Consider the following 15,243-nt stretch of genomic DNA (forward strand, 5'->3'; position numbering starts at 1 on the left):
AACCTCATCCAAATGGAGGCTGTTTTAAGCCTGGTGTGACATTTGATAAGATGAGGTATTACTCCCCTTCAGAATACTTTTGTATCTCACTCATGATCAAGTTGCTCTTGTTCCAGGTTTAGATTTTTATCTCAATTCGACCCTCTTCTCTCAAAATTAGTGCCTCCTGATACTTTTTACAGGGTAATCTTACCTTTTCCAACTACTTTACCCTGCTAAATAAGCTACCCACTCCTGATCTAACATCAGGTACTTGATCAGTATGAATACTGTGTAGTCTTTTGATCTACTTCATCCACTAAAACTTGAGGAAAATCTATATATTTTCTCTCCTTATAGTACATCAGCTTTGGATCAATAGTATTTTATTTTGGGCACTTGACCTGGGCCTGATCCTGGCCAGATCTTGGAAATGCCCACAGGTAGAGCAATACCTTGATACATACTCTAGTGTATTTTTCATTTGCTACTCAATGGTTTATTTAGCTGTAAATCTCTTAAAAAACGTGACTTGAAATACTCATATAATTTACACAGAAGCAATCTCTTTAGCCTCAGTAGAGTGGAACAGTCCCTACAAGTATGCTTGCACAGTCTCATCAAATATTGGAAGTCTAACGCCAGTGCTATCTATGGATTAAGCACCTACCAAAGGACCACCTGGGACACCACCAGTTGACCATGTTGCAGGTGCTACTTTTGGCTGCCAGTTTGCTCCTCCTGTTAACTTTCTCTCTCCAGCATTCCACTGAAGGTCTCCCCTAACAGAGAGGAGAGAGGCAGGCTATTATTTGCATACTTCCACAGTGAAAATGAAAACCAGTTACAGCATACATTAGCATTAGACATGCAGCTACATTAGCTTATGGTGTATGCAGTTATTAACAGAAAGATATACTTTTAGTGACACTCAGTTTCAAGGGTTGTTAGCAGTAGACACCAGAACACTCTAAACTGAAGTCAGTTACATGGTTATGGCCTTCGTGGTGAGAATTAAAGAGAAGTTTTACTTAGTATTGACTGAAGGTAACATATCACATATACCCTTGCAAAGAAGGAAGAGGGACTGCTACTGCCTATTCTACTGGGGCCAGGCAGGATAGCTGCCTGCTAGATGTCTTTGAAAGGCCATTTCAGTGCTGGAAGTCTTGCTCAGACAGCTGAAGAAGGAAAGTATTCAGTTCTGCAAAAAGTTGATAGATACAAGAGAAACAAATCATTCGTAGAATAAAAGGACTGTTCAAAAAACCAGGTTTTTTTAAGGCTGCTCTACCCAGAATAAAATACACCATTAGAACAAAGTAGGTCGAAGGAAGATACATTTTGAGGCGAAACCTCATGAGGTGTTTGTACATATCCTTCCTATCATCTCCACAGAGGCACAAAACATTTTGAAGTCTTGCATACACAGAGGAAGACTCAGGGCACAAGCAAGAAGTTAGATTAGGAAGATAAAAAAATAAACGTAATGTAAGTATTTTTGCAAAAAGAAGCTTATTGCTGCATGAATGAACCTCTTTTCTATTTTGGAAGTATTTCAATGCCTACACAATAAGTACATCCAGCATCTGTAAAAATGTAACAAAACTATTACATATTAGCATAGATTACTGAGGGGAGCTATACAAATGTATATTATCTGGATTATCTGTTCATTATAAACTGCTTGGAAATCAGCTATCCAACATGAAGACAGTAATTTACAGGAAAAAATATTTCTATCACTCAGATTAAAGACAGTAATTTTATGAGTTATATCAGGAACATTGAACCTTAATTATTCAGTGAACCTGTACAGAACAGAATACTTCAGAATTTTTCTGGATAGGGAGGTCAGGGCATATAAGCAATTAATTGTTACTTAATAAACACTGAAATAGATGTAGTGCTCTACAGCAGAGTAGAAAACTTCCTTTTATCTTTAAGCCAAGTTGAACTTACTTTTTAGAAGTAGTACCAGAAATTCCAAGATCTGAAAATTGTAAAAAAAAAAAAAAGGAAATAAAAAAGGAACCACACGTTTAGAAAATTGAAGCATGTCAAAGCAACAGGTTACATTTCATCGCATCAGGATTTCATTGCATCAGGGCCTATCAAGAGCAAAAACGTTTTGGCTGTCTTCATTTAGACAGCATCAGAGGACTGGCCACATCTACCTATTCTTAAGGACAAACATCTCAGAAACCCTGCAGATGTCTTGCACTTGAGAAAGTAATTTTTGCTTCAAAAGCAAATCAAAGTAACTATATGTAGGCCCACAAAATGCTAAGCTATTTAAGAGCACCCAACTATTTACCATGAATGGCAACACTAGTTTCTGTTCCTCATTACACATACGGAAATAAAAAGGTGTATTCTACATACACATAAATGTGGACATTGCCTATAACAGTTTTGCACTGTTTTATCTGCTCTGTCATACATGGAAACTCCAGATAGTGTCTTTAATTACCCTTTGGAAGAAGTCTTAAGTTAAATTTTAAAGAGTACTCGTCTCACAGGATCATTATAAGTCCTATAATTCATAAATTGCTGTTTGATTTTTCCCTCCGAACTTGGATATAGCAGATGACTTGCAGAAGACATTTCAAGGGATTAAGAGTCTTGTTGACTTCTAAGCACAGTATTTTCCCCCACATCTAACAGCCATGTCTGCATTATAAGATCAGCTACATCTTTGTTGCGGTGTGTTTACATATACTAAGGGAGTATTCATTTTATACAACTTCAGCAGGATTACACCTTAGCCTAGGTGGGCTTCTGTTAGGTTTTTTGGAGGGGTTCCAGCTACTGATCTCTAATTACAAAGGCTCTTTTTCCTACTACAGGAAAGTACATATTTAAGTTTATAATTTTAAGAACATGTTTGGTAAGTTCTCTGCCCCTGAAAGAAGGCCTGCTCTTGAGTGCACTCATCATCCCACTGCTACTCCTTCTCTCATAAAACATGAAGGCAGCTCTTTGTGTCCACCAGCTTTGCTGCTTAAACTGCCATCAGACACTTTGGACAATTTTCACCTTTCCACCTATTACAGAGGGGCACATCCATTAAGAGTCTGATGTGCCTCTGAAATGTAGCTGGGATGATCAGACATTACAAATCACACCTACCAAACAAATGCCATTATTTGACTCAGATCCTGGGCTCCAAGAAAACAAACCCAGACTAAGTGAATCAGCTATCTGAACCAAGCCTTATTCCTGCTGATAGCTTCCCCAGTTTCCATAGCAGAACAGGAGGACACTGAAGCAAGCTAAAATAGATAGGTATTTGCTCCATGGAAAACCAACATGCATGCCACACCACTTAAAACTAAAATTTGTCACTTACTGCCTACTAAGTTTGCAAGAGATGAATCAAGATCACTTCCAAGGCCTTTGCTCGCTGCTGCAGCAGGGACTGTTGCTGTGGCTGTAGGTGCTACAGGTTGACCAGAAGGAACCATAGTTGGCATGAGAAGATCACCTAAACCATCAAACACTGGAAGTGAAAGGAAAGTGAGTTAGAACAGCAGCTGTGACCAAAAATGCACTGCCTGCTACTCTGCTGTTGCTCAACGATTACAGCACAGACAACCACACCACAAGTCTTACCGAAACACCATTTGACATTAAAAGTAATGCCAACAAGGGCATGCATGTCATTTTACTAGACACTGAATGTACAGTAATCCTCAAAAAACTATATCAATGAAAACTAATATGAGAAGACATGCCTAAAAGGGATTTAATTGGAGCATTGAATCTACATAGATACACCACCACTTCCACATGACACTATTTTTCTTACAACCATCCTTACAGAGATGTCAGATACACACACATTTTTCAGGAGATATTCATTTAAAGGTTTTAAAAATGAACATCTTGCTGCAAACACCAGTCAGAATTACTGTGGCAAAGGCAGTTTTATACCTTGACATCTCACAGCAACAGGATTGGCAGTCTCAAGATGTTATTATTCACTTGCAAGCAGCAGGGAATCAGGAAAACCTACTAACATCTTATGAGATCAGAAGGAACCAGAACCATCCACACAGACAGTGCTATTCTCCTTAGTCCAGTCATCTAACACAGAAGTTCATTTTTTAGATCCCTTGAAGTTAAACTGCTTGGTACATCTCATGTCTGAGTTCTATCTTCTGATCTGTATTTGAGGTACATGCTAATGTTAAGTCAACAGGGAGGGGTAGCATGTGCACTGGCAAGCAACCAAATAACCAAGCAGCAGTACTATTTCCATCTTTTTTTCTTGTACGGTTGTAGAACTCACCAATTTTAAGTTTGTAGCAAGGACCCAGCATGAAAAATATAGAATGGAAGAGATGCAAACAAAATGATAGCAATGATAAAAGTTTAAGCTTATAGTCAGGCAAAGAACTCTAGGGCAGTTTCTGTTGTGTGTACCCTCGGGTGCCATGCAGGCTCCAGAGCACCATCAGAAGCAGTGGCAACATGACTTGCCTGTATACTTGATTTACAGAGTAGAGTTTTCCTAGTTTGTGTAATTCCTGACTCATGCTATCAAGCACATGCAAGGATGATGTATACACTAGTTTGTTTTTTACTGACATGGTAGAATAAAAAATGGGTAGAGAGAGCTCTTGGGCACACACCGGCCTTATCACCACCCTGCGGTTCTTCCAGTAAGAAAGAAAAAGGAGGTCACTGATACTGCTTGTACTCAGAGCCTAAATATGGTGTCATTAACTTATCTAGCACACAAAACATATTAGAAAAGTCACAGGAAGAAACCCTGTAGCTCACCTGATGAATCAAATGAACTGCCAGTTGTTGGAGCTGTTGTCCCAAAAGCGGCATCAAAGTTAGGCTGTAGTAATCCAGTTTGAGCTGGAGTGACTGGGGATGGTGATGGAGAGGGAGCAATAAAGGAGCCTCCAAAGCCTTTAAAAAACACATAGGAGAGGTGAGGACATTAGAGTCAGCCTTGTTAGACTGTGTTTACCAAAACCTCATTCTATAGAGGGCGGAATGATAAAGACAATTCTTACTAGACCATGTTAAAATAAAGAACATTTCAGCAGCCTGTGTGAGCTTCCCTATGTTTATTAGGCTTCAGTATAATGGAACCAAGAGGCCCTCATAACCCACATCCTAGCCCACAGCAAGTCTCATGCTCACAGTAGCTAACCCTGAATATGGAAAAACGTACTGGCATCAGAGATCTGCCCTCTTCTCTCCACAGTCTGTTCCTGACATGAGTTTGTCATGGAATAATGTAGGTTGGAAGGGATCTCTGGAGGTCAGCCAGCCACACATTGTGTTTAAAGTCAGTCTAATCAAATCAAGTTGCCCAGATATTTGCCTTAGCACCTCCAAGAGGAGTTCTTACTGGCTCTCTGGGTGGCCTGTTGTCATATCAGACCATTACAGTATTTAATGAGTTTCCCCCACACATTTCCATTTTTTACTATCTTTGTGCACATCCAAGAAGAATTCCCTCTGCATACTCCTGTGAGTTTAGACATCTATAAGCATCTTTGGCCTTCTCAAGGCAGAATGAGCTCAGTTCAGCCTCTCTGCATTTCTCATATGCACAAGTCACCATCTCTGTGGCTCTCTGCTGAACTCACTCTGGTATGCTCCACATCAAGAGATTCTCTAATACATTCCAGACTACCCATGCCCAGCTGCATTCCCTATCTCCCTTCCAGCACATACTATGGTGCTTCCAGTTGCCCTAGTGCCAAAGCTTGTGATAGTGATGCTTTCTCCTGTTGCCTACAAGAGGCTTCCTCTACTTGCCTCTTCCTGAGGAGGTGGTCTGCAGCAGATACCTGCTAAAACACTAGATCATCACCTGCCCACTTGCCCAAGGCAAAGCTCTGTGCATTAAACTATCTGCACAAAAGTACTAATCTCCACAGGAGCAGACCAGAAGCAGGTTGAATAGATCCAGGGATGACAAAGTCAGTTCACTGCAGCAATTCCTAAAGCACAGGAGCCATCTAAAGAGCCTTTCCACTTCCTGGGGGAGAACAAGGAGCCTGGCAGAAAGGTATGAGCCAATATCCATTAATAAAATTCTGTTTAGAGTTCTGTAAGCTTTTGCAAAGCCCCATAAAGTGTCTGTTTTTCCAGCTACAGAAGAGAGGACTCCCCAGCTTCTGGTGAAGATTTGTGTGATCACTGCTTTTAATCTGATGGCTTTTCGACTTGCGCAATTTAAGAGGAATACCAGGCACAGAAGCCATAAAAATTCTTTAAAGAACCAAGTTCCTAGGTGTCTAGTGATTGCACAAGACCCCTGGAAAGCCTGCAGAAACAGCAGGAACTGAGTTAGATGTGTTGTCTGGACACCCCCAACTTCCTGATTTTGAGGTTGCTTTTACACAGTCAAGTAAGATTTCATATAAGAACATGTTATTTGTATACATAGTGGGGCATACAAGCACACAGTTTAATTGGATAGAAAGATCTAGAAGGGAAAATAGCTAGACTGTTTTATTTATCAGCATAGTTCTGATTTTGTCTGCTGAAAGGCTTAGAGTAGGAAAACATTTCTTCCAAATTTCCTAAGCAAGCCAAGAAGGGGCAGGAACATATTTGACAGCAGAACACATAAGACAATTATGAATAGTAAGCATACTCATAACGTTATGCATATAAACACTTAGTACAACCAAACACTCATAAACCATGAAGGACAAGCCTTCAGCCGTGATATGAACTCCAGACACTCTTAAATTTAAAACTGGATTACACTGCAGGCTATACATCTGCCATTATATAGAGTGAACAAATTCTTAGCAATATGCTGCAATGTTTATAGACTCCCTCTGTCTGCCAAAAAAATCAAATCTACTTGGAGCCCTTTGGAATTTATATTCGAAAGATAAATAAAATAATTTTTTTAAAATCATCTATTCATCCCAACTGCTTCAGATCTGCTTGAGTATTTAGACTTAGAACATCCCTTTTATAATTTTGGTTTTGATTTAATGCAACTCATCAGATTCAGAGTGCAGATTGCTGAAGTTTAAAGCCATCTGGAGCACAATTCCTACTTGCACTTAAGCTTAGTTACAGATAACGACATAAAATATTTTGTACTGTAATGTTTGCATAAGCAGAATTAGCTTCTGTCCAACAACCTCGTTGCACCCAGTCTCTTGATAGCACATTTAACTGCATAATACAAACATGTTCCAGAATCTATTAGTTAAAACTTGATTTATGGCCCTAAGCCATCTATAAACTAATACAAAGACCTATTGAAGCAATATGAAAAAAAAGTAGTCTTCCACCTTAAAATCTGAAGCAGTCTGTCCTAAAGCTTTAGCATGTATTGACACATTATGTACCAATTTAAGAATTTGGCTTGCAGATTGAGAATGGATGTATGCCTTATTATTATCTAGACAACTTCTTTCCTGTGGCCCAACTAGACAATGTCTACACTTTGAGAAGGTACTTGAAAATGCAGTCATAACCTACCGACCAGTTCTACCAATTGTGGTGGTTTTGGCTGGGGTAGCATTAATTTAAATCATGACAAGAATTCCCCTTTCAGAAACATGGGAGAATTTAAGACAAGTCTTCTACAAACCAGAAGTGCATGTGTTGGGATTTTGCTCTCTACAAACTTCAAACTGGGATGGGGATGAGTCACAGCTGTTCAACTCAGCCACTACAACACATGGTATAGCATGAATTTTGGAGAGTAGTACACAAAGAATTAAGCTGAAGCTGCATACCTGCCGGGTGCAGACTAAAATAATACAGTTATCCAACCTTTGATATAGGGTGTGACAGTGATGAGAGACCTCATCTCACCCAATATAAAGAGAGAGTCTCTATCACTTCTCTGTCCTTGTGCACAGAAAACCGTGCTCTCATCATCCCACTCTCCTTGGCTAAATGCAAGACTGCTACCAAGTCAGTCATTCAAGCTACTAACATTTAGGTGTTCAACCCAATTAAAGAAACCAAATTGAACGAACTCAAAGTTTAATTAGCAGTAAGGAACAAGAAGCATTGACTGAAATATTGCTTAACTTTAGTACTGCCACAGACAGCCTAAGAAACTTTATGGAGACACTCATACTCAGTGAACGGTACAGAAAAATAAGGCTGTGTGGGAGGTAGGGAAACAAAGAGCTTGGAAAGAAGATAATCTAGGAAGTTAGCTTGTACTTCAGTATATTGCCTCCATTATAAGTCACTATAGTTTTAATTGAAACATCTAAAGTACTAAGAAATATTGTGAATAAGTATTTTATTTCACTATCTACACCCAAAGAACATAAAAAATTTCAAACACCATTTCTTAGTATTGCTCTAAAGTAACAAGTTTTTAGAAGTTCTTTATTACCAGCAAGTAGGTCTGCAGAAGCTGAGGAACTAGAAGCAGCCTGGGTAGTGGGCTGGGGTTCAGAAGCACTACTTCCAAAAGCATCTAAAGGGAATTCCAGAAAGCATCAAGAAAAAGTGAGGCATTCAATATTAAATACATCAATTCTTCACTTATCAAAAGGTGACAAAAGAATAGCCACTTCATACATCGGAAGAAGAAAATGTAACTGCTTGGCCATCCTTATTGCAAAGCAGTACCATGGATGCAAAGTTCAGGTGGAAAAAAGGATGTACAACAAACCAGTACTTGAAAGAAATCTCTTTTTATTAGGACCTCTTCTCAGATACAAATCACAGCATTCAAGACAACAGGGCTTTGGCGATGAATGCATTGGCTGAAAGTTTGGAGTAATTCCAGCCAGAAGGCAGTAGCTCACATGAAATCTTTTTCAAGGCATATCTTACTAATGCTTCAAATTCACTGCTTCTAAGCACCACTTCTGTTCTTCAACATGGCTAGAGTTGGTTGTGTCCATCCTAATTTCCACCTTGTCAAATCATGTGATTCAGATATACCCAGTTTGAGACAAGTCACCCTCAATACTTCAGCTGCTTTGAGAAACGGAACTGAGAGGAAACAGCATGACCATGGAGATTAGCAAAGAAGAAAAAGGACAGAGCAGAATTTCACTGGACGCCTGAGGAAGAGCCACACATGCACTGACTGGGGACAGAATGTCAAGTGTCACGACAATAGAACGACCACACAGCTTATTTGCAGTTCGCTATGGCGCAAGTTTAAGAACCAAAGGTGCCAGACTCAGGCCACACAGAAAAGTTGAGAAGGGGAAACCCGCAGCTTTAGCAAAGCAAAGGTAATTGAAATGAAGTGATTCAACTCTGAAGTGGTGAGGAAACAAAAATACCCACCACCAAATAGGTCAATCACACCTGAAGAATCCACCTTTGCTGGAGAGGCAGCGGGTAGAGGAGAGGGGGCTGCAAATGCATCCACTGCAGTAAGCATAGGATAAATAATATTTAGTATCAGCAAGGCAACAGTGATAGCTAAATATTTCAAAGCCACATGGGCTCCAACAGTTAGTACCAGAGGTTTGGTAAATTCAGGTAATAGTCTCCGGAACTGCAAACAGAAATTGTTACATTTCTCACACAGCAACTGAAAACCACAGTACTTTAAAGAAAACATTGCTTATTAAGCATTTTCTTATGCTTAGAGGAGGAACTGCTCTCTCAACAACTACATCACTTACTTACTGAACTTGTGTCAGCCACTTCATGATTTGCATCTTCAGCAAGTACACATCTTGTGACCAAAGAAGCAAACCCAAAACTTAATATTTCAGTTTAAAGATGTAAATTGGCAGGAAGTTGATTTTTTTTAATTTTTTTTTTTTTTTTACTTTTGGAATAAAAAATTCAAACCCAAGAAATCTGTGGAAAGTCCTGTGAAAACAAGCACTCACCAGATAAAAGATCACCAGTGAGAGAACTCTCAGGCACAGGAGAAGCTCCAGGTTGTGGAGATGAAAATGTATCTTCCAGAAATGAAAAAAAGAACAAAAAGTAAGTATCACTCAAATCAGTTTACACCATTGCACGGCCTCAAAGCAGCAGAGTATGGGAAGAATTCTCTCTTTACCTGTACCAAAGAGATCTATGCTAGGAGTAGCATCAGGTTTAGGTGCTGCAGGTGCATCAGGAGCAGACTCAAATAAATCTAAGGCCAAGAACACAACAAATCTTTAACTCATTTTTGAAAGGCAGGACTGAAAACAGAAGTTTCCAATTTTGCACATCATATTTGAAATTAACAGGCTCTCTGGTTTGAAAGCCTAGCACACAACACGCATGCAACAACGAATTGTTCATTTGGTACTCCTGACAGATCAATCCACCAGAATCAAAGAGTTAAAAACAAAATTACCACCAAATATATCTAGAGCAGGAGGAGCGGAGGTGGTGGCGGTAGCAGAAGTGGTGGCAGTAGTGGTGGTAGTGGCAGTAGCTGTAGTAGCAGTAGCAGCAGCAGCAACAGCAGCAGCTGGAGAAGGAGTTGTTGCAGGAACTGGAGTGGCTGCACTAGTTGTAGGGGTAACTACAGGAACAGCAGTCTCTGTTGGCTTCATAGCAAAGAGGTCCAGCTCAGGAGCAGCCTCTGCACTACCTTCGGATGGGGCAAAGGGGTCTTGTAAAAAGGAGAGGGGAAATATATGTGTATGGATACTTAGGATCAGTGAGGGAGGAAGTCAAGAACAAAGCAACTGTAGGCAATGCACATACTGCAAATACACGCACGCACACAGAGGAGGTCTCTCTACCATCTAGCTTACTTATGCAGACATATTACTTAACTTTTTCTACAATAAAGACTGTCTAAAAGGCTGAGCAGTCTAGTTACTAGAGGGGAGAACTTTCAAAAGTTCTTTGTCAAGGCCAAAAAACCAAATATGACAAAGGACTATCCAGGCTACTGCTTACAACTCAGCACTGACAGAACTGTTCATTAGCACTGCCAAATAAATACGAAGTCACTGGGACTCGGAAACAAGCAGTTTTGTTAAGCATGCTCTTCAGTCTAAAGTTTATTTTTACCAATTTCAAACAGTATAAAATTTTCAAAAAACACACTGCCATGTAGTTTAAACAAAAAACAAAAAAAACCAAAAAAAAAAAAAAAAACAGCAAAACAAGACACTATCTAATGACATAAAACCCACCATTTCCTGAACATGCATCAAGAGCTGCTGCTACAGGGGTTGGGGTAGCTGGTGCTGCTGCCCCTTCAGCTGCTGCAGGGGCTTCCCCAGGAGAAGCTGCAAAGGCATCTTGGGTGCAGTTTAAGAACAGAAATTAAAAAAACAAAAAGGAATAAAGAGAAGAAAAATATAGTAAAAGAACCAAGTTAAATTGCATAGGTAGATCCCCTTATACAACATGAATGTAATTACTCCAAAAGCAAGACGCAGCGCAAAACGCTTTGTCTCTCCCCCAACCCCACACAAGCAGGTTCTAGACGGGGTTTGCAGATGAAGCTCCTTGCGTTGCCCACAATAAGCACAGTGAGTGTAAAAGAAGGCATTATTCTCATTGTATAAGGGTTCAGAGCAGCATGCTCATGTACTACCCAAAATTAACTAATTAACAAAATTTACTTAAGAGCAGATATTAACAACTTGCTTGCTCAAAGCCTGTATTACATGTGATTAATCTGCAACTGTGAGTTTACTTGCGTAGTGCTTTGCACTGTTATGAATAACAATCCAATTACTCTGGTAGATATTTGCATCTACCATTTCTAGTCTTTGAGCCAAGTCAGTCATGCAACATCTGAAAAACTGAACTTACTTGTTTCTTAAGAGTATTCCAACTGAATCTTTCTGAAGCCATAGCGTGATGCATAGGTCATATTTACTCAGCTTGCTTCAAACAGATCAAGATTGTTCATCTTAACTAATGGCTGGTCAGCCATAACCTGTCTGTCCTTTTAGGATCACTTCTAGGCCAACCAGCCGAGTAAGAGAAAGCAATTAGTTTGGGGTTTTGGAATGACTTGCTCATTAGGTTTTTTAAATTTTTGTTTGTTTGTTTGCTGCTTGATCTTTGTCTGTTTTTTTCTTTTTGTTTGCCAGTTCCTAAGTGCCATGCTTAAATTTCAAGCTATGAACAGCATTATATCTAGGCTTAAATCAGCATTTGTGCTCTTAATTCTATGAAGTAGTCCTAATGGACAGTGCCATTTGGACTGCCCTCATAGGCAAGCATTTTCTCCACAAAAAAAGACTGCACAATAAGGATTAAATACTTCAAGATGCTTGTAAAGGACATTTTTCTACTGCTATAAAAATTAGCAAGTTAAAAAAATCTTTTGGGGAATACTGCAATTGCACTGTCAAATTAGCACAGGGAAAAGCTTAACATGCTTTAACTTGAATGTCAATTTTAAAATGAAAACAACCATTTTAAAAACAAATTCGTGCCAGGTAATCTAAAAAGCTCAAAAAAACATGCATCGAAACTTCAACAGAAGAGCGGAAAGCCCACTAGTCTTGTACAATAGAATTAAAATGAGTTAGTAGCAAAAAAGGCCTGCTAATAAGCCATTTCAAATATAATTCTATTTCTCAAGTAACATGGTTGTTCAACAACAAAACTGGATGGCAGTTGTCCAAGTAAAAATATCAGAATGAGTCAAACATCCCAGTGCTGTATGTGTACCAGACACTGGCATGCACTGTGTGGAAAGAATTCAGCACAGAACTCAACTGAAGGGTTTTGCATCATTCTGCTTGAGAAGATGGTTTGTGTAACTTCATGTGTGTTCACTTTTGCACTACAGGGCCAGCTTTCAGATGCAGGGGTACCCTGGACTCTTTCAAAAAAACATATTTGTGCCCACACAAGCTTGTAGGCCAACAGCACAGACATTGGTCAACCCTATTAATAATTATTAATAATTATTTCCCAGAATGAAAGGATAGACTCTGGATAACATTTAAGGCAGAAATTCAGAATGTATAGAGCTAGTCACTAGTTCTATGTTGGGATCACTTCAGCTTCAGAGTGATACCTATTCCTGTCCAGATTTAGGCTACTGAAGTTCCATGTAACAGTCACAGATATTAAGGTGGGCACAAGTTCCTCCCAGCCCACAGATGCAAGGAAACAGTTTGGCACCAGCTTTATTTCTTTATTTTTTACTGACAATTCTGAGTAAGGTTCTTGCCAAGCACTGTAATTTTTTTTAGCATCAGACTTGGGTTAAATGGCAGGTGGGATAAACACCTATGTTCATACTGGAATCTAAATGAAACATGTCATAGTAAAAACTCTGAATATTAGTTACTCTGATTAGTTCAAGAAACCTATATGAACATAGAGACACATCAATCTGAACAGGTGACCCTGCAACTCACAGCTTAAATCATGGGCTTGCCACTGGGTTTTTTTTAAGTTAATGCTTATTAAGTTCTTTTCAAAAGGCTCTGCTGCTCCTGCACAAGTGCCTGCTAAAATCTAGCATAACATGCAAAAATGGATTAATTACATCTGCATATTTAATTATTAATAAAAAGGACAGTTTATTTACTTTTTTCTTCCTCCATATTGGTGTAGTAATACTAAATTTGCACATTCAGCAGTGTAAGAGATTTTCTCCCTTTAATACAGTTACTGTATTCTTTTTATTTTTGCATCTCCTGTCTAAAAAATGAATTTAGCTTTTGACTTCTAGAATCAAGTAACATATGGTCCTCACTTGATTTTCCTGACATCCTGAAAACTTAACAAGATGTTGCTGAAACCTTTGCAAGCTCACACTGCATGGAACATCTACCAGGAGTGACAGGTATGTATTATGCACTGCATTACACTTGAATTCATAAATATAGTTCTTACTGAAATAACGTGCAAACAAGAGGCTTTCAAATTTGTTAAACACTGAAGTAGTGCTTCAATAGATCTTGTCTGCAGCAAAATAAGTGTTCCTGCAGAGTGATCTCTTACCTCATAAATTCAGGCTTTATTTGATGCCATGGCATCAATATATGGCAAGTTTACTCACACAAATGATACAGCTGACTTAGAATCATTAATGTATTATGAAACATGTGAAACAATCCTGTGGAAGTCACAAATGGAGGAAAAATTCTAGAACTGAAGTGTACACAAGAAACTGTTTTGAGAGTTTTTCCCTCTTCAGTCACCCTTCATTACTTTTTTGACATAGAACACCTGACCTGAGTTATAAATAAATATTTCATTATGCTCAGAGCTAGGAAATAATAATAATAATTATGCAAAGTGTTTGTTTTTTGTTTGGTATTTATTAACTAAGTGCTAGCTTGGTATACCAGCATGTACCAGCATAAGGCACATTCATTAGCCCTTAACTGCCAAAAGTCTTTACCACTTTGCCTTTTAGTTTCTTTACAGGAAGACCACAGTTCTGCCTACTTACAATTCAAGTCACCTTAATGCCTAATAACTGATATTCGCACAGTGTCTGCCCTGACTTTTTACTTGCACTGATTACAGAGTAATCCCACAACATATGTGCACAATGCAAGTGCACAGTGCACATGTCCAAAAATACCGTGCCCAAATTCTATTACTGAGTGGCATATCAAGGTATTTTGCCTTTCTTCTACCTTTGCATTTCTCTTTCACAGGAATGATTCCAGCTGCACTCTGAAAATAGCTTCCTCTTGTTTATCTTTAAAACACGATTAGGAGTTCCTCAAGTTGGCCCAGGTCACTGAAAGTTTGCCTCTTAATCAGATGGAGTTCTTTAAAAAAAGCTATGCTGGATCAATCCTGCATGTCTCATCTGCTTCCCAATACCATATTAGCAATGAACACATAATGCAGAGCTTATCTCTCAAAGACAAAGCCCAGTCCTAGGCAGCATGCAGACTCCTATCAGCTGAAGCATCAGCCATACAGTGCAGTCAACAGTTATTCCAAAGCCTCTTCTACTGCTTCTTCCTTCAGCTTGGCTACTTTTTCCCTGCAGCTTTCAGCTTCTATGTCTACACAGACACTCCTTGAAGACTCTTTACATTCTTTCTCCTAAGATCACTGCTCCTGTACCTACGCCTGACCACAAGAAATCATGTGAAGCAACAAAGCCCTGGCAAGCTGCAAGAAGTTAAGGTGGCCTTGAAGACTCTATCTCCAATAGACCTCAAAGGTGAAATACCCTACTCAATAGGATTAAGTATAAGCATGTATAGCATCACAAACACTAGAGACTAGCAGTGTCTGCCCAAAAATGACCTCTTCTAGCACTGGACACAGTCTTAAGGTAACAAGAAATGTTAGCATGTGATGCTAGAATATACTTACACCATAGCCTTCAGGAAAAAAAGAAAAAAAAAAAAAAAGAAAAAAAAAAAAACCTCAAAC

At 39.1% G+C, this 15,243-nt stretch overlaps 1 protein-coding gene across 17 annotated transcripts in view; it reads right to left on the bottom strand.

The window, feature by feature from the left end:
* The window catches only part of SNAP91 (synaptosome associated protein 91), a 63,463-nt gene that overhangs the window by 6,777 nt on the left and 41,443 nt on the right, over nt 1–15,243 (bottom strand). For 5 of the 17 annotated variants that reach the window (XM_068183936.1, XM_068183929.1, XM_068183938.1 and 2 more), the window contains exons 16-25: nt 11,058–11,165; nt 10,265–10,525; nt 9,980–10,057; nt 9,804–9,875; nt 9,247–9,330; nt 8,336–8,419; nt 4,768–4,905; nt 3,332–3,481; nt 1,942–1,972; nt 650–761 (exon numbers count right to left, since the gene is read on the bottom strand). In XM_068183936.1, coding sequence (XP_068040037.1) covers nt 650–761; nt 1,942–1,972; nt 3,332–3,481; nt 4,768–4,905; nt 8,336–8,419; nt 9,247–9,330; nt 9,804–9,875; nt 9,980–10,057; nt 10,265–10,525; nt 11,058–11,165 — 1,118 coding nt within the window. The remainder of the gene's footprint in view (nt 1–649; nt 762–1,941; nt 1,973–3,331; nt 3,482–4,767; nt 4,906–8,335; nt 8,420–9,246; nt 9,331–9,803; nt 9,876–9,979; nt 10,058–10,264; nt 10,526–11,057; nt 11,166–15,243) is intronic. The other 12 variants (XM_068183944.1, XM_068183945.1, XM_068183946.1 and 9 more) reach the window with 7 other exon arrangements.

This window comes from Anomalospiza imberbis, chromosome 3 (genome assembly GCF_031753505.1).
Source record: "Anomalospiza imberbis isolate Cuckoo-Finch-1a 21T00152 chromosome 3, ASM3175350v1, whole genome shotgun sequence".
Classification (NCBI taxonomy): domain Eukaryota; kingdom Metazoa; phylum Chordata; class Aves; order Passeriformes; family Viduidae; genus Anomalospiza; species Anomalospiza imberbis.